This window comes from Gavialis gangeticus, unplaced genomic scaffold, assembly GCF_001723915.1.
Source record: "Gavialis gangeticus isolate Ggan-Ray unplaced genomic scaffold, GavGan_comp1, whole genome shotgun sequence".
In the NCBI taxonomy this organism is placed as follows: Eukaryota; Metazoa; Chordata; order Crocodylia; family Gavialidae; genus Gavialis; species Gavialis gangeticus.
Window position 1 is genome coordinate 116,570,670 of NW_017729025.1, and position 17,345 is coordinate 116,588,014.

Consider the following 17,345-nt stretch of genomic DNA (forward strand, 5'->3'; position numbering starts at 1 on the left):
AATCTGAATTAAAAAAAAAAAAAAAAAAAAAATCACAGGATGTCATGCCAAAGTACATCCTGTGATGGCCTGCTGATGTGGATTATCATGTTCCATTTCTGTGTAGCCCCTCTTTGCCAGTGCACATCTACAGATATCCCAAGACTCTTTGAAAGAAAGCTTTGGGCTGGTTCCAAAGCCAGTTACCTTTCTGTACGTTGTCACTGTAATTTAAAAAAAAAAAAAATGTCTTCCTCCCTCTTCCTTTAGAGGACCAAAGAAGTAAAAGTTACTTGGAGCAAAGCTAGGATTATTAGGAGAATGGAGAAGAACCTAACGTGTGGTTTTCAATTGTTTCTCTGTGCAAGGGTATGGTTGTATATGGTAATACTCCTTTTATCACCTTTCTGAAGCACTTGCTTTGAATGTCAGGCTTCAGGTTCTCACTGAGCAAGTTGTAATAATCTGTTCACGGCAGACAACTTGCTTTAGAAGTCAGTTGCAAGGATGTCATTAACGACCCACAGAACCATCAGACTGATTTCATTGCCACACACACCCTCTGCAGGATTTTTAAGGCAGTTGAGATGTACAGCTGTTGTTTTTATAGCTGTGTAGGGACACATGAGATCTTCAGAGGCGCAGTACTTTTGTGTGGTTTGTTAGTTATTTCCTCTTGAAATTACATTTCAATTGAGGTGTCCTGGGTTTTTGACTGGCACGCATCCTTATCGTGTCTTTGCATGTGTTTATATTTGCTTTAACGCAACTGATTTGTTTTGTTTCCTGAGGTAGTCCAAGTTGAGATCTGCTAAACTACATAAGGTTGAACAGCGTTGAACATGCAGGGAAATTGTTTTGTAAAGTCCAGTGACATTTGTCAAAATATGCACATTGTTTAATGTTATATAGATCAGTTCACACTTACTAACCTCCTGAAATTACTAAAAGATTTGCCTAACCCACCTCATTTAATAGGTGCCGTGACTTTCTAAAATCAGTTTGTAGAACTTGACATATTCTGACACAGTGGTCACAAGACTAATCTTATATCAGTTCTTCCCTAGCTTTTCACTTTCTTCTCATTTCACTCTCTTCCTCATCTTCCTTTCTGCTTCTATTTTCTATGTTGGCTTCCTTCCCTTTCTTTATATTGCTCCCTTTAGCCCTCTTTCCTCGGTCTGTTTCATACCTTTTTAGGTTCCTCCTCAATGTTTAGCTCTGAGTAATCCCACCTCCTTTTCCTCCAAGTAATACTGCACCTTTCCTTCCTCCAGTTCAGGGTCACGGTTTTTAATTTGGGCTATAAATTTATTGGACTAGTTCATAGTACAGTTCAATCTTTTCCCCCTTTCTGGGGTTATTGTCAAAGTCTGTTGGTTCTCTCCTTAGAGTTCCAAAAATCTATTCCTGTCTATACCTAATCACTTGAAGCTGAGGTTTCTTTGTCAGGTAATTTATCAGCACTTCCTTTTCATATCTCTTACTCAGTCCACATACAGACTTTCTATTTCAACTAAGAGTCATGGTTTTCCCTGTAGAAGCCACAAGTGTACAGATGCTCAGGATTTTTCTTTCAGAGCAAAAATTGCTACTCCTTGAGAAAAATAACCTGGGAGCAACTAGGGTTAAATCATTCCTGGGAGAGCAAATATCTCTACACTTTTCCTTCTGAAAGAAGCTGCAGCACAGTCATCAAGCATAGCAGTATGGCTTCTCCCTCCACCTCCCCTGCTAGCCACTACCCTACTTCCCTCTGGGAGATGGTCTGTCACTTGGGCTGGGCTCTGCTGCTGTAGCTAAGTAGGGAGCAGAACATGCCCCCTTCACAATCCTCAGATTATGCTGTAGGGAAATGAAGGTTGGCCCTGAGCAGTCTGGGTCAGCCAGTCAGGACTGCCCTATGAATTGCTGCCATCTCTCTCCAGGCAGACTGAGGGAGCCTACAGAACACTCTGAGATCTGTGCACAGAGGCCCTTGCAAGCTCTCTTCCTTTCTGGGGCTCAGCATCCAAATGTCTGCTCAGGTGTCTCTGGGTAAGCTTTTTCTACCAAGAAAACTAACCTGGGAAATTCTCCAAAATCACTTAAACATGTGTACATGGCCTCAACCTCTAAAAGATGTTCTCTCTCAAATCTTTTTTCATGCTATTTTGACACTGTTGGGGAGTACACGAAATGGACTCTTGTCTGTGAAAGCTTGTGCCTCTCTGAATGAATTTGTCTCTTAGGTAGCATCTTGCCCTTCCTTCTGCCACTCTCCCTTTGCCAGCTCAGTTTCCCATGCTCATCTTCCGGTATCTGCAAAACTTTATCCTGGTCTTTCCCAGCTCTTGTTTCTTTGCTTTCCCTCCCAGTGCTTTTATTCCTTGTAGTTCACCAATTCTAGCACCAGTAGTGCCATTTTCATGGTATGAAGAAGTAAACCCCACTGTCTGTGTTCAGGGTACCCATAGGCTGCAAGATATTGGTCCACAGGCTCCTATCCAGCTGCCACCCCCTAGCAATTGCTTTGGTTTCAGAGGCAGCCAGGGTCTCTGGACTCCCTCTCCCTCCAGCTTCCTCTTTCCTGCCCCAGAGACTGGTGCTGTGCAGTGCAACACAGCCTGAGGTGCCTGAGAAACATGACGTAGCCTTTTGTTGGGGAGCTTAGGGTGAGGTAGGGTGTCCAGGTGCAGAGCAGCTGAAGGGGGAGCTCAGCACAGCAGGGAGATGCACACATGGTGCAGTTGTGAGGGGGGTGCAGGTCAACAGGGAGACGTGCAGTATGTGGACCCTGAGGCAAATGGGCACGTTGGCCCCAGCCGCTTAAAAGTTGGAGAGCCCTGGTTTAAATGATGTGCAAAGTTCCCTTGGTGACATTTTGCTGTCTATGTTTTATAAGGATCTAGAAGAGTGAGCTTGTGACAAAAGTCAAGTAAATCAATTCCCTATTCTATACTGGGACTTTTGAAAACAATCAGTTTACAAGCTTGGCAGAACTCCATGTTCCTTGTAGACCTTTTGTTTCTAAATAAAATTATCATAAAATGAGATCCCAATCCTGTATCAGAAATACGTAGCAGCTCTTTTTTTTTTAAGTTGTCTGGTATCAGTATAAGGCTCTGGTTGCATTATTATGTTTACTGGCTAAAATATATTGACTGCTATGAGATATTTAAGTATGTTGATCGTTTAACGTGAAATGATCTGCATTATGCCATTGCAAGATCATTACATTGCTCTGCACTATAGAGTAGTTAAATCCTTCCCTGGGTTCTCATGCCAGTTTTTATAGTCTCAAATTAGACGTACGTTTTTGGTCCTAAAGGAACATTGGTTCTTGACCAGTAATACTAACCGTGACTAGACTGCTTAATCAGGTAGAAGTAGGGAAAAACCCACCCCTTTCTGTATATGGAACACTGGAAAATGGGACACATGTAAGTTTTTTTCATTGTGGTTTGAAAGATCTTGAGGCCAGGAAATGCAGCAGTAGGTAAGGCAGGCTCTTTAAATTACTTTCATCTGATAGGCAGGCACTGTAACTTCTCTTACTAGGCATGATTCAAGATCTGAATCTGATATGTAATGAAGCTAAGCAAAGCTTCATCAGTCTGCTGGTTTTGTTTTTAATACTAAAAAATGTAGCAAAATGGAAGAAACCACAGGAAGAGGTCAACTGACTTTTTATTGAGAAGAAAAATATTTCATCAAGTATTAAGGATGCCATAAGTTGGATCCCCTGCAGATGCCAAGCAGGCTTCTCAGAGCCACCCCCTGAAAAGCTTGCAAATTCCTATATATTTATGGAAACATGAGAGAGAAATGTGTATTTCCCCTCATTAATGATCCAACCAAAAAAGTAAAATATCCATCTGCTATTCTGCATCTCCACAAACATTACATTCGATATAAAATATTCTGGCTTCCCTCATTTGATTCAAGCATGGACATTTGCTAAATAAATCTAACTATTCTAAAAATAATCTTAAAGGCTCTACATTTGTGTTCTTCCCCTCTGCCCCCCACCCCAGTAACTATGCATTAAGGTAGACCAAACTGGGGGGGTGAGGGGGAGGGAGAAGCTTTACCACCAAATTCTATTAGCAGTAAAACAGCACATTGTCGTCATTTTATGTTCTTGATATTGCCGTGCAAAGGAAATAAAACCTTAATGTTATTGTTTTCCACAAATGCTAAAAAAGGCTGAGCAAAGCAAATCTGAAGTAGAACTCTTCAGACTAAACCCCACTAAAATCTCTGATTACCGTTTTGACTCCATAGCATGAATCACTAGTATGTAGCTGTTTGCAAGCTAACACACTTTAACATGTTAATTTATTTACTCAAAGATTTATTAAATAAGGGATAGAAAAGTGGCATTGGCCCAATCAATCTTCCTGTATGCTTTGATTTTTAAACTGAAATATTTCTGCATTCCATTTATAATCCCTGGAGGATTTAAGTTCCTGACTGAGATTTTGATTTTGATTCTTCCTGCCTTCAGTTGTAACTAAATGTTCTCTTACCATAGGACTTGTCTGCTGGCAAGTGAAATACGGTAATTTAACCTTTTTAAAGCTAATATTCCGTAAAATTTAGACATTAAGGTAACCACATCCATGAGGTTACTGGTACCTGGACCTTTTATATATATTGGGTCTTCCCATTCATTAAGAATTAAGCAGTAGAATGCTGGAATCTTTTGCAAAGCAGGTATCTGATATGAAAGAACTCCATCCCAGCCCCCTCTTTTGGGTTGTCTGTCTTCCTCTTCTCCCTCTCTCTGCCCATGTGTCTATCAGCCTGCTTGTTGGGAACCACCTGGTTGCCTAGGGAATCACCTGGTAAGTGGGAAGTTCCCTCTCCCCATGGCCAGGTCTGTTGTTAAAATTCCTGCCTTTGGCCTAGGAGGACAGTCCTAAGACAGCGATCCCTCCTCGGGGAGGGCAGCGGGGGGTGGTTGACGGGTTGACATTTTTTTAACTCACTGTCCAGCATCAGTGAGGCTCAGAAAATACTTGATATTTGTTGGGTCCAGGTGGTGAGGTCGGAAAGGTTATAAGGAGGGTCCCTCCCTCTTGGGAGGGAGAGAGATGTTTTAGACCACAGCCAGCAAGCCATGCAGCCTCCAGAGCAAGCTCAGTCAGTCTCTGAATGAACTTGAGTAACTTACCTGAATCTTAGGATGAACTGATCTAGAAACATGTCAAAAGGCTACCAAGCCACTTCAGTTTGCTCAGTGTTTTCCTTTTGGTACTTCTCTGACCTGTACCCCTCCCCATGCGTACCCTCTCCAATCAGTAAAGCTATCCATTATACCAAGCCTTGCTGTACCTGCTTGAGAGGGATTAGGGAAGCCTTTTAGCTTTGTTTTGCCCAGCTGACTAAGGGAGGCTATTGCTAATAAACCAGGCTATAAGAAGCACTCCAGAATCCCACGGTGAGTTAAACACCCACAAGGTCTATGAGGTCTGTGTACCCCAGGGGGTCTGAGTCCTGACAAAGTTCAGACCCCGGGTGGTGGCATCAGTTACCCCAGGCTTGCAGATGTGCTCCAGGAAGAGGGTCAGCCAGACGTATGTACCCCCAGGGAGGCACTCGAAGCTTGTTTTTTTGTCGGACGCAGCGAGGTAGGTGTCTCAGTGTAGGAGCACCCCTACTGTGTTGCCACATCTGCCATATTTTATAGCACTTGTTTCAGGACCTGGCATTCAAACTTTTATTTAGGCTTTTTGGAAACCTTGAGCCCACAAGTTTAAGCATTAGGGAAGAGCTCTTCTCATAGCTAGTTCATGCTGCTACAACATGAAAGGAGCCCTCGATTCAAACAGAAGGAGTTCACTGTTGCCCAGGCTCTCTTCATGACCAAGTTACGCTCTTCTGTGTGGCCTCTTTGTAGGATCCAGGTGGGAGGTAAAGCTGTAGCATATAGCACAGCAGGGATTCCAGGCAGCAGTGCTGACTTTGGCAGCTAGGGAAAGGGTAGTGTAACTAATGGGCTATTTATACTACACAATGTCAGGGTACCCAAGCCACCTCTAAAGAACTGGCAGGGGTTCCAGAAGCATTCTTGCTTTGAGAAGCAAGGTAAAATTAGTTATCAAGAAGCTTCCCATCATTATAACTGTTCTTCTTCTGGTTAACTGAACTAACTTGAAAGTTTCAAGGAAATAGCAGTCTAGACCCTTGCTCTTAGGTTCACTTAAATTGCATTTTTGACGGTCACAAAGGTTCATGTGCACTTTTAACAAATATTTTCATTTATTTAATACCTAATTTGATTTTACATTTTCCGGCAGATTTTCTAAGCACCTGCCCATAGATTTTGTATGTTCTGCTGTTGTTTTATGTACTAGTTATTGGAATGTGCATCTGTTTCTGTGGCTTTTTAGCTTTAAATACACACAAGAAATAATTGCTTAGATTAAATAATCACATTTTTTAGTATCCATCATATGGGTAGAAAGTCAATGCTCCATATATGCAAGGAGGAATAACTTAGTTATGACACACGCTCAGTGGGTTCACTGAAATGATACCCTCAATAAAATAGCGACCAGGATGTTGTAAACACTTAGTGAAGACCTCTGCTCAGTGTACAGCTATTGACAAAAAGTTAGGCAAGGTTAGTGTGTGCAAAGAATGAGGGAGAATATAAAGTTGGGCCAGAAATAATGTTAGTTTTTGGTCATCCCAGTCCTAAAAGACAGGCTGGTAAGGAGTCAGAAATGGTTACAAAAATGAATTGCAGAAACATTTTGATATGAAGAAAGTGTGTCAAAGACTGTTTGCAGTTTAAATGAAAGAGAAAGCCTAATCAAGTATACAGTAATGCCCGTTTGTCATAATATACAGACAGAATATTTAAAATTCAGGGTTGGGAAGACTTCGTATCCTGTATGACTAGCTTGTGGAGCTCAGGGCCACAAGACATTGTTAGGTCCTAAGTAGTTTTTATATAGAAACATCTCACATTGTAGGTCCCACTCAGTCTCTGTTATTGCAGGTTTCCTATTATGCAGTCCATTTTTTAATATGGCTGCCATCTGTCTTAAATGTAGCTAGGTTTTTCACCTCAACTTTACTAGGTGGAAGGAAGACTGCTTCAAAACCTCATGGCTCCAGTTGTTAAAACCTAATTTCCAGCCTCTAGTTTATTCATAGCCATTGGTTTTCATATCAGCATTGTCCTTTACCTTAAAGAACTGTTCCTTTTGAGTGTTATTGCCTGAGGTATTTATAGAGAGCAGTCCTATTTCATCCCATGCTTCATTCTGTTGGGTAAATAAGATAAGTTACTTTTGGCCTTTTTTGTTTAAGCTGGGCTCTATTTCGCTGCACCTGTTCCACTTTGAATTAATCTTTTTTTTTTTACAGTAGCTGACCAGAATTGTATGCAGTCTTCTACATGAGTTTACATCAATATTTGGTACCACACCATTACTACTCAATTATCCTTGGATGCTATGTGCCCTTAAAAACCCATTACACTGGTTCATAGTCATCCCATGCTGTATTACTATATCTGGATTTTGGCTCTTTAATCACTTCTAACTAAAGAGCTACCAGCTTATAATGGAATTTATTGTTAGTTCCCAGCCACATGACTTCACATTTTTGTGCTGTTGAATTTAATTCCATTCATTCAGTCAGTCCTCAAAATCATCTCCAGTTCTTGTGTATTGACAGTGCCTTCTTGTACTTTCAGTTTTCCAAGTGAATGTCTATTCTCCTAATCCTTAGTTACAGTAACAGTTACTTTAAAAAGTCCTCTAGCTTCTTTTGCATGAGGGAATAAACTGCTGATTTATGGGAGTTAGTAAAAAGTTTCCTTTTTGCATAGGTTTTCCCTTAACTTCTTATTGCAGCTTTTCCTCTACATTCCCCTGAATCAGCTGATCCTAGGACCCCATAGAGATGTGATTTGGCAGGGTGGATCAGTACTTTGATCCAAAAGGACGTTTCTGCTCTTGGTGAAAGCTTCTTTAATTTTATGGGGAAAAGTACAACTTCATTTTCCCTGCTTGCTTTTGCATTTTGTGTTGATTTTTCATTAGTACCTTGCGTTACATACAAATATAACTTGCCAGTTTGTATGGGAGAAGTTGATTTCTTGCTTCAAATAGGGGGATAAAAGATGACAGTGAGTTGCATAGGTATACAATTATGAATGGGAAGAGCAATCAACATATGGATTTATTTGGGGAGACGGTGGAAGACCAGTAATCAGACTCTATTTTTAATGACTTATGGCCAGGGAAAGCAGAACATGTGATGACTGTATGATGGCAATTGAAGACAAAAAACTGTGTGTGAAGACTGATAGGAGTCCCCTGCTATATGACACAGTGGGGATTGAATCTTAAATGCTCTGGAGAAGAGAGGAAGTATATCCGTGTCAGTCAGATCAGTGAGATGGGTTACACCAATCAAAAGAGTTGAGGCTGAGGGCCCAGCACTAAAAGGGGTGTGGTCAGAGGCAAATTTGTCCTGGGTATTCATGACAGTATTGTACAGATATAAAGGGAAATCATGGTTCTTTACATGAGTAGCTTGCTTTGCATATAAATTAGATCAAGACCAGGAGTGTTACCATTGACTATATGCAGCTCCATATATGTCATTTTACCTGTTAAGGTATGTCATTATAGAAGTGGGGACACTTATGCTGTGGTAACAAGTTCTTGCTGTTTGACTCTTCTGCAGTATAGTTTTGTTGTAGTTGAAAAAAAATTCAGGGCTGTCCAAGAGATGAATAGAAATGCTGGAACAGGATTATAATTAATTCAATTTTTTCCTACTCATACTGCAGTGTTACTATATGGTTTACTTGCATCCAGCTGAAGCATGATAAAAGCAAGGTGATACAGCTCAGTCCTGGAATGTGCTTCCTATGATGCTTTCTGGACAACAGAACTATTTAAGCAAAATCAGTCACTTTACGTCTACATGACATTGATTAATCGTTGCATGGTACCTTACTGTTACATAGCCCTTGCCTACAGAAAAGACTCCATAATGGCAGATTTAATGTGGGGCACCAGAGCAGGGGGTATAGCTGTGTGCCTCTTGACTGTGAATTAATACATTGATTGTCTGGGTCCCTTAATGCAATTAGCTGCTGTCATCAATAACTGAGGGCTCTCATGAAATACTCAGGAAGTCATGGGGGAAATATTCTTTCCCAGTAGAGTTTGTTTTAGGGTTTTAATTGTTAGTTCTCTTATTTAAAAAAATGCTGGTATGATGCCTTTAAAGGACTTTTGTATTAAAAGATCTTAAATTAAAAGGCTTTTTCAATAGATATTAGTATGTAATTAGCATCTATTGAAAAACACTCTGAACTTTAAGGCTTTTTCAAACCAGTTGAAATTGCCTAGCAGTTGATAGAAACCTCCTAATTTTGCATTATAGAATGTTAGATGTCCTTGTGAATATGGGAAGTTGTTTAAAAATCCCTTTACTTTTGAGATCTGCCTTATTTAGACCCGAGTTCACATGTTCATTCAGGTTAATCTGGACCTTGTTCTTGGAAACTGACATTCATTGATGATTTTAAGAAAAGATTTACATTAATATATTTTTCCTGTTTTGCTTCACAAGATTTCTTCATTTCATGTAACCTGTGATTCCGTTTAGGTTTGTGTACTTTTACAAAAAAATCTGGTTGAACAAAGTATGGACAATTGATAAGTTTTCCTGGAAATTAAGGGCAGTTGTTAATTAGCAGTAAAATTGCAATAGGACAAGATTTGTTACTGTATTCTTAACAGTAGGCCTGTATTGTGTTTTAAAATGTTGTTGGAAAACTTCCTTGAACATAACTTTGTATGGTATCATGTAACATATTTTCCTGCAGGCCATTACTTTAAATACAAATCTAGTGTCTGATTTATATTAATGGAATATAAGAACTGTAGAGAGTACATATGGCTTTTTAAAACCACCTATGTTTTGAACTGGCTACCAGCTTAGTTTTAAAGATGCTGATATGCTGCCTGGTTGGCTTGTAGTTTCTACTTATCCAAGGAGATCATAGAAATATTTCAGCATTTTTTCAACAAAATGGAAAAAAAATGAAGGAAAATTATTGCAGATGTTAGCAATCCCTTTTAGAAATAACATGAAGTAACAGCTGTTTCAGATGCTTAGTTAGACCAAAAAAAGATGGAGAAAGATATAAGGTGTGGTCAACGAGATGGAGAAGAGATGAGAACTTAGTGTTAGATTTGGGTGCAGAGGTATGAAGAGCAGGAAAGAAGCAAGACCTGCCAGAGGAGCAGCAGAATACACCATGTTCCCACCCAAATGGTTCTATTTTCTTTATACACCCAATAGATCCCCATATGTTTAAGCAGATTCCTTTTTGCTTTGAAGATTGGTTATCATGGTGTCTACTTGGAAATCTTAATCTTTTAAAAATGTTTTGGAAAGTTTTGTAATAAAGCTCTTCTAGGGTTGAACAGTTTATAACTTTCTCTGAAGTTGCATTAAACAATGTTGGTTTTATACATTTGGTTTGCATATCCAGTCTTGTTAAGTGGAGAAAGTCAAATCATTTGTGACCCCTTTGCTAGGCAAGCTTCCTATTAAGAGATCAGATTTCTTCACATTCTGTAGAGAGTGTGCAGCATGCATGCACGTTTCTACTTCAGAGCTGGTAGGATATTATGCACAACAAAATTCCTGCTCCCTAAAACCAAGAATATCAAGGGTGGAGGCGGTGCTGCTATATAGTACATGTACCAAAACCAGATTGTAATTGATAGATTTAAAAGCTTCATTAAGAAAAAGTTTAAAATTTAAAAGTCTTTACATGGCATGGTAGAGCATCAGAGAAAAGGGATTCATGATAGCCACATGAGTATATGGTTGTGGGATGATAAAGCAGTCTTAATCACTTAGTTAACCATGCAGTCTCCATTTGTCTGGGGTAAAGTACATCCTTTTTAATACCAGTCATAGAGTCCCACGGGAGTGCTTGCCCAAAACCTCTGGCCCTGTCTTATTTCTATGAGTTCCCTGCCCAACCAGGCATATCTCTTACAGTTGTCGGTGGGGGAGAACCCCAGCTGCTTCTGACTCAGAGACCCCACATTCTTCATCCCCAATCTCTCAGGAGCTACCTAAATTGTGGCAAAAGTACTGTGACTCCTTTATGCTGTTCTTTTTGTTTGCTTTTTTTTGCTATGCATTCCCTGGTCTCCCTCCCTGCCACTGATTGGCAGAGGGGCCCTGGTGGCCCCACTGTTGTTCCTGATCGGCTAGGAGGCAAAAACAGGAGTTTTAAATGTCACAGGTTTTGCCTGCCAGGTGATAAGCGACAGCACTGCTGGGACCCCTCTGCCTATCAACACAGTGAAAAGAACAAGATTAAAGGATCCACTGTGCAGTACACATCCAGCACCATTTAGGTAGTAGATCCCTACATGATCTCCCTTGGCTATCTGTGGCCCTGTCTCACAGACCTAGGGGTCATATGAGCCCTGTATTCATTCCTGCCCAGGGCAGGGGGTCGGACTAGATGATCTGCTCACGTCCCCTCTGACCCTACTTCTGTGAATCTATGAAGAGCTACCTTCCAGTTCAGTTCCTGATGAAGAGAGTTAACCTTCTTATAGGGAGAAGTGTACCCCAAGATCCAAGGAGCAAAACAGACAGCTCCTGTTCACTGAAGACATTTACTGAGCCAAAGCCCACCCAGCCAGAGGTGGTCTGCCCTGTCCAAAAATTGAATCCCTCTGTCCTTAATCCAGCCTGCGCAGCCTTTAGCATCCCAAAGTAGGCTCAACTGTTCTCTCAGAGGTCTACAGAGTTTAAGCTTAAGCCCTGAAGTTGCTCAGCAGTTCCTGCTCTTCAGACTCTCTCCCCTCACCTGGCTGGCATGTTGTTGACCTTATCTGGCTATTCTGTCCATTTTGATGCCTGTCTCAATCTGCTTCCTTTTGGAATCTCCTCCAGAAGATAAGTACCAAACCCACCTGAAGCATCTGCAAGGTTATTCAATTCTCTGTTGAGGCTGGAGCTCCATCTCGTCTTTGGCTCCATGTAGATGGCTCTGGAACCTAGCAAGGGCTGCCTTTTTTTCCTATGTACAAGCTAGTGAGAGAACAGCAGTGACACACAGCATTATTACAATGTGAGCACAGTTAAAACATAAATATTGTGATAAGACCATAATCTCCCACCTTATTGTTTTTAACACCTTGATAAAGGCTATTTAAATATTAGTGTCTCTTTGAGTGCATCAGGCATCCGAATACAAATAGCTGAAGCATCTTCTCTCCTCCTTGAATCTCCAGTGAATTTCAGTGGCAATACAGGTTTCTTGCTTTAAAGATTAGGTGGTGGTTTTAATTTGAAAAAAAACAGGGCTTGTGGCATCATCATTTATTTTTAATATATTCTGGCATAAAGTTGTTCATATTAAAAGCTTTAACCAAGTTCATGCTTTTATTACCATGAGCAATTCAGGGCTTATTCTGACAAGCTGCATAAAGGCAGGCCAAAAAATACTGTGCCCACCTTCTAGTTACAATATTGGTTTTATTTTTCATTCAGATGCATTGTATCAGTTTGTAGCCATTGCATCATCCTACCATTGTGAAAATACGGAATATCTATTTCTTTGTGATGAATTTAAGAGAATCCATTTGTTTCAAACTCATGTGTAACAGGCTCCAAAGTAATCGACCAAGAAATACAGTATGTTGCTTGTGCTGCATCCATCCATGTATTCAAACGGTAATAATAAAAATCCAAGCAAACTTAGTAGCATGTATTATTAAATGAATGATAAGAGAGCCCTGGTCACGTACTTCCTTTGACAAGTAATCTCTTTGTATAGCAGTATGCACTAAATGTGCTGGTTTTGTTGCATCTTTTTTTTCCACAATCAGTAGTTGGCAGGATGAACAGCTAATCAGGTGAAATGCCTACTATGTAGTTGGCAGGAAAAGCTTGAACATTGTGTCTTGGGCTTCTAGGCTTTCAAAATGCAGATGTTTTCCATGCACTGCTTGCTTGTTTTCAAATGTACGTGTGTAGAATTTGCGTGTGCAGTCCTATCCTCATACATGTATAGCACATGCATGGAATCCACAAATTTTGTGATTTTTTTTTTTCTGTAGTGTCACTCCCTACTGATTACAGGGCCAGCAGGCTGCCCTGGTCTGTATGGACAACCTGTGAGCCAGTTTATCTTCCTCTGCTCCCATTTCCCCATCCCTAAAGTACAGATTTTAAAATATACCTTTATTTGTTAAAGCATTTAAGATCTATGGGTGAAAAGAGCTTATTTGAATAGTATTATTGATGATGTTTATGTTTTGCTGTCAGTACCAGTTAGCTATGCTAATTAACAAGTCAATATAGGCACTGCTTGCTTATGCTGAATTCTTAAAAATTTGGCTTCTCAAAAGTATTTGCTGATTATTAAAGTAAAATTGTAGGCTTTTTTCCCTCATGTTTTGGTTAGTAATAAGTGTTACGAGTCATTTTCCTGATTTATGGGTCTTTTAACTGAGGATTGCAGACTTTTATTGCTGTATACCTATTTTGCTTTTCTATTAACACTTCCAAGTAATTGAAAAAAATTGGCAAAATAATCTGAGAGTTGGAAATGTTCAAGTATTTCACAAGTTTGTTCTTTCTCTTTTCTGCATAATATGAATATGCTGTATTTATCTGAATCCAAGACTACTTCAAAGTTGACCCAACCCCCAATACTTGGATTCTGCACCTAGAAAATTATACAAGTATTATAGTTTTCCATGTACATAAGCTAATTATTGAAGGGTCATCTTGTATTTGTCTCCCCCCAGAGCTGTGGCAGGGAAAACAGAGGCCAAGATGCCAGGCCCCTTGCCCCCCTGCCCCTTGCTCATCTGTGTTGGCTCCCTTGCACTTGCCTCCCACTCCCTGCTGCCTGACCTCTTGCCCCACCATGCCTATGTCTGCTTCCTTGCTGCATGTCCCCTCCACCCCTGCTGGTCACCCTTGGGAAGGCTCTGGCTCCAGGGGAAACAGCAGTAGTGGCCCTGCCTCAGGCCAGTACTCAAATCCAAGATGAGGCTTTTCCTCCCTCCCTACCATGTTTTTTTTCAGGGGGGAAATCCTTGTCTTGGATTTGGGTGTATGTGGCAGGGGTGGGCAAAATGGCGGATCCAACCAGAAGCCAGACTCCATTTCCCAGCAGCCTTGCCCACGTCACGGCTGGTTTCCATGGAGCAGTAGAGCCATGACAACGCACGGCCAGGGTTTCCTTGGAGACTGGCCCAAGCAATGTTGGCTGGGCGGGGGGCTGCTCTGGGGCTGGGGCCAGGGTTTTGCAGCTGTAACAGTGTGGTCCAGGCCTGGGGCAGAGCTGTGACTCGTTACCTGAACACCCCACCAGGGCAGAGCCGCAATCTGCTGCCTGTACCCCCTTGCTTGAGGTGTGTGGGCAGCAGATCTCAGCTCTACTGTGGCTCCAGCCTGTGCTGTCACTGCCACAAGATCCCTGCCCAGATGCATGACCTGCCAGTGCTGCTTCGGCTGGTCTCCATGGAAACCCTGCCCCGTGCCATCACAGTGCCGCTGCTGCTGCAGTCTCCAATGGAAACCGGCCATAGCAACACGGGCAGGCGCTACTGGGAAATGGAGTCTGCCATGGGCCCCCACCTGCCCCAGATATACGGTAATCTTTATATATCGTGTCTTTTCTCAAGTCTGTGGCATGGGTTGTCTTTGTGTTGTCATTTAATGTTCATAACTAAACTAAATGTGCTGTCCATTTGGTCTCGATATCTTGTTAGGAGAGAAACTAGATTGTTTTTAGACCCACTTGAATTCATGCCGTAGGGAAATGGCTATTATCCATTAATAAGTCTGTTACTAACTTTAAAAAAAAGCAAATTACCCTTCACAAGTAAGACTTGAAATGCATGTGTCCAAGGGGGGTTTATATAGCTTGAAAATTAAAGTCTGGATCTTGCTTACAGGTAGAGAGCTCCACAGATCTTTTGTACATGCTGTAGCAGCAGTTTATATCAATATAACAGCTGTTTATTTAAAAAATGCTCAGCAATGCATATGCAGGTAAAAAAACTGTTCAATACACCTTTATAATGGTGTCTTTTGTTGAAGGACCTGAAAATGTTTTTACAAACAAACTTTTAAGATAAAGAATATATAGGGAAGATTTTACCTACTACTGAAGCACATTCCATGCCAACACGTGCGGGTGGGCCACAGCAGTTCCTTAGTAGCAAATTAAATGTACCACCATAGGTTAGGGCATGCACGATATTTAATTGAAACATCAAGAGGTGGAATTTAACTAAGCAGGATAAGGTGTTTTGTATTCAAATGACAGAATACCCACTTTTGACCCTCTCCCCTCTCTCCATACACCTCCATGATTACCTTTGCTTCCTCTGTGAGCCAGAACAGCTATTGCTAAATGACACTGTGAAGTAAAATGGCAGTTTTGTTTTGTTCAACTTAGGATACATTTTGTGAGTATATTTTCAGTGTCATGAACGTACTTATGCAGATGCTCCCCTGCGAGCTCTAGCCAAAAACAAAACTATCTACAATCAAAGCCCAAGCTAAGTGCAGTGCCAAGTAGTAAACACAATATACTCAGTGATGAGTAACCAGATTTAAACAGTTCGCTCAGTTTTAGTCATCTAAGGTGATTATAGTAATAGGTTGGAATACAGAACGTAATGAAGGAATAACACAAAAAACACTTTGGGGACTACGACTTTTCCTTTATGCTTTTAACATACTCTTGCCACAATGTTTACTTCATGAAGAAATAATTTAATTTGTAGTTAAAGTTTTTACATAATAGGCTTTTTAGTTTTCATGTTGTTTATACTTGAAAGAAAGGGAAAAAAAAAATTTTATAAAAGGTGACCTCAACTATGTTACTGAAAAATTGCAATGCTCCCAGAAGTTATTGGCAGTGGTTTGCTGATCAGTTGATATGGAAATACTGTCAGCTCAAAAAGGGGGGGGTTATTGTTGGAGGGTCGGGGCAGGGGGAGGTGCAGGGAGGTCCGTCCTAGATGCAATGAATCCTTTTTTAAAAGCAGATAAAATCCTGTAAAAGTATATAAAATAAACTGTACAGAAATCTTGGTTGGCGGTAATAGTTCTTAGACAGAGTCAGATGAGAAATTAATGAGTATTATGCACTTAGATCAATTTTAGAGACAGTCTGTTTTGGCTCAATTTATTGTCAAGACTGATGCCAAATTTTTTTCTCTTCCCTTAAAGCTTTTAGCATGCAACCTGCAGAGAAAAATGTAGCAGGTCTGTTCTAGCCATTCATTGTGCGACTTGAGGATGTAAATTCAATCTTTCCTTTTTTTTTAATTTTTTTTAACTCTTGCAGGTGAAGCCTTGGAAGGAAAGATAACAGTCCAGAAAAACAGGAAGGATCCACGGTCCCTCATTATAACTCTTTCAGTGAACAATATAAAGCAGACATACAGTCTGCAATGAAAAGTGAGTTATACATGCATCTCATGTAACTGCTGTAATCGGTATTCTGGACAAACAAAAATGATGCATATTTGGTTCTAGATCAGAGTGAGTTTTAGTAGGAATTGATTGACATACATTATAGAGTGAAACATCCATACACCAGTTCTGAGCCCCTTCCATATCTGGGAGGGGGGGAAGGAAAGTATCTCTAATTAGGCAAATTGTTAGAAAATGTCAGATGCAAGTTTGACAATATTCTGACAAGGAGCGACAAATAATAAACACTCACTTTTATTTAGAACATGGTTTATTCTTGCTGTGCCAGCTTACAACCCTTGCAACAAAAAGGAAGTCTTGTACAGTTTCTTAGCATAGGTGAAATGAAAAGTCAAATAGTGTCCAGATTCTGCATACTTTTCATTTAGAAACCCTTGGTGGACAAAAGTACTTCAGGATTTGGCCACATTCGTGTGTTAGTAAAGACTTTTGTTTTTACAGCATTTTTTTTACTCTATGAAGTATTAGCAATATTAAATTGTATTGGTCAAAAATAAACCATCAAAGTACTGTTGTCTTAATTTGTACGGTTCATTTATTAGATGATTCACAATTCTGATATCTTCAATGGTTCCCTCTAGTCATTACTGAGATTTTTTTCCCTGGGCTGCATTTGGGTAGTACCAGTATTTTTTTGTCTTCTCCTCCATTGCACAAAAAAGCAGACAGTTGTCATATCCTAGCCAACAGGATCTCATGCAGTTAGCATTCAAGTTCTACCTACCACAAAGCGCAGAGGCCAAAAGCTTGGAATTCCAGCCCTTATGAACGTGGGCTGAATCTGAATAGGTTCATCTCAAGGCAGTGCTGATAGGCTTCTTACAAACAAGCATTGATTACGGAGCCAA

The 17,345-nt window shown here is 40.6% G+C and overlaps 1 protein-coding gene across 2 annotated transcripts in view; it reads left to right on the top strand.

Moving 5' to 3' along the window:
* PRMT3 (protein arginine methyltransferase 3) overlaps window positions 1–17,014 on the top strand; it is a 167,424-nt gene extending 150,410 nt beyond the window's left edge. For both annotated transcript variants that reach the window (XM_019519469.1, XM_019519470.1), the window contains one exon: window positions 16,349–17,014. In XM_019519469.1, the coding sequence (XP_019375014.1) occupies window positions 16,349–16,458 (110 nt within the window). In that variant the 3' untranslated portion in view covers window positions 16,459–17,014. The remainder of the gene's footprint in view (window positions 1–16,348) is intronic.
* The last annotated feature ends 331 nt before the right edge of the window (window positions 17,015–17,345 follow it).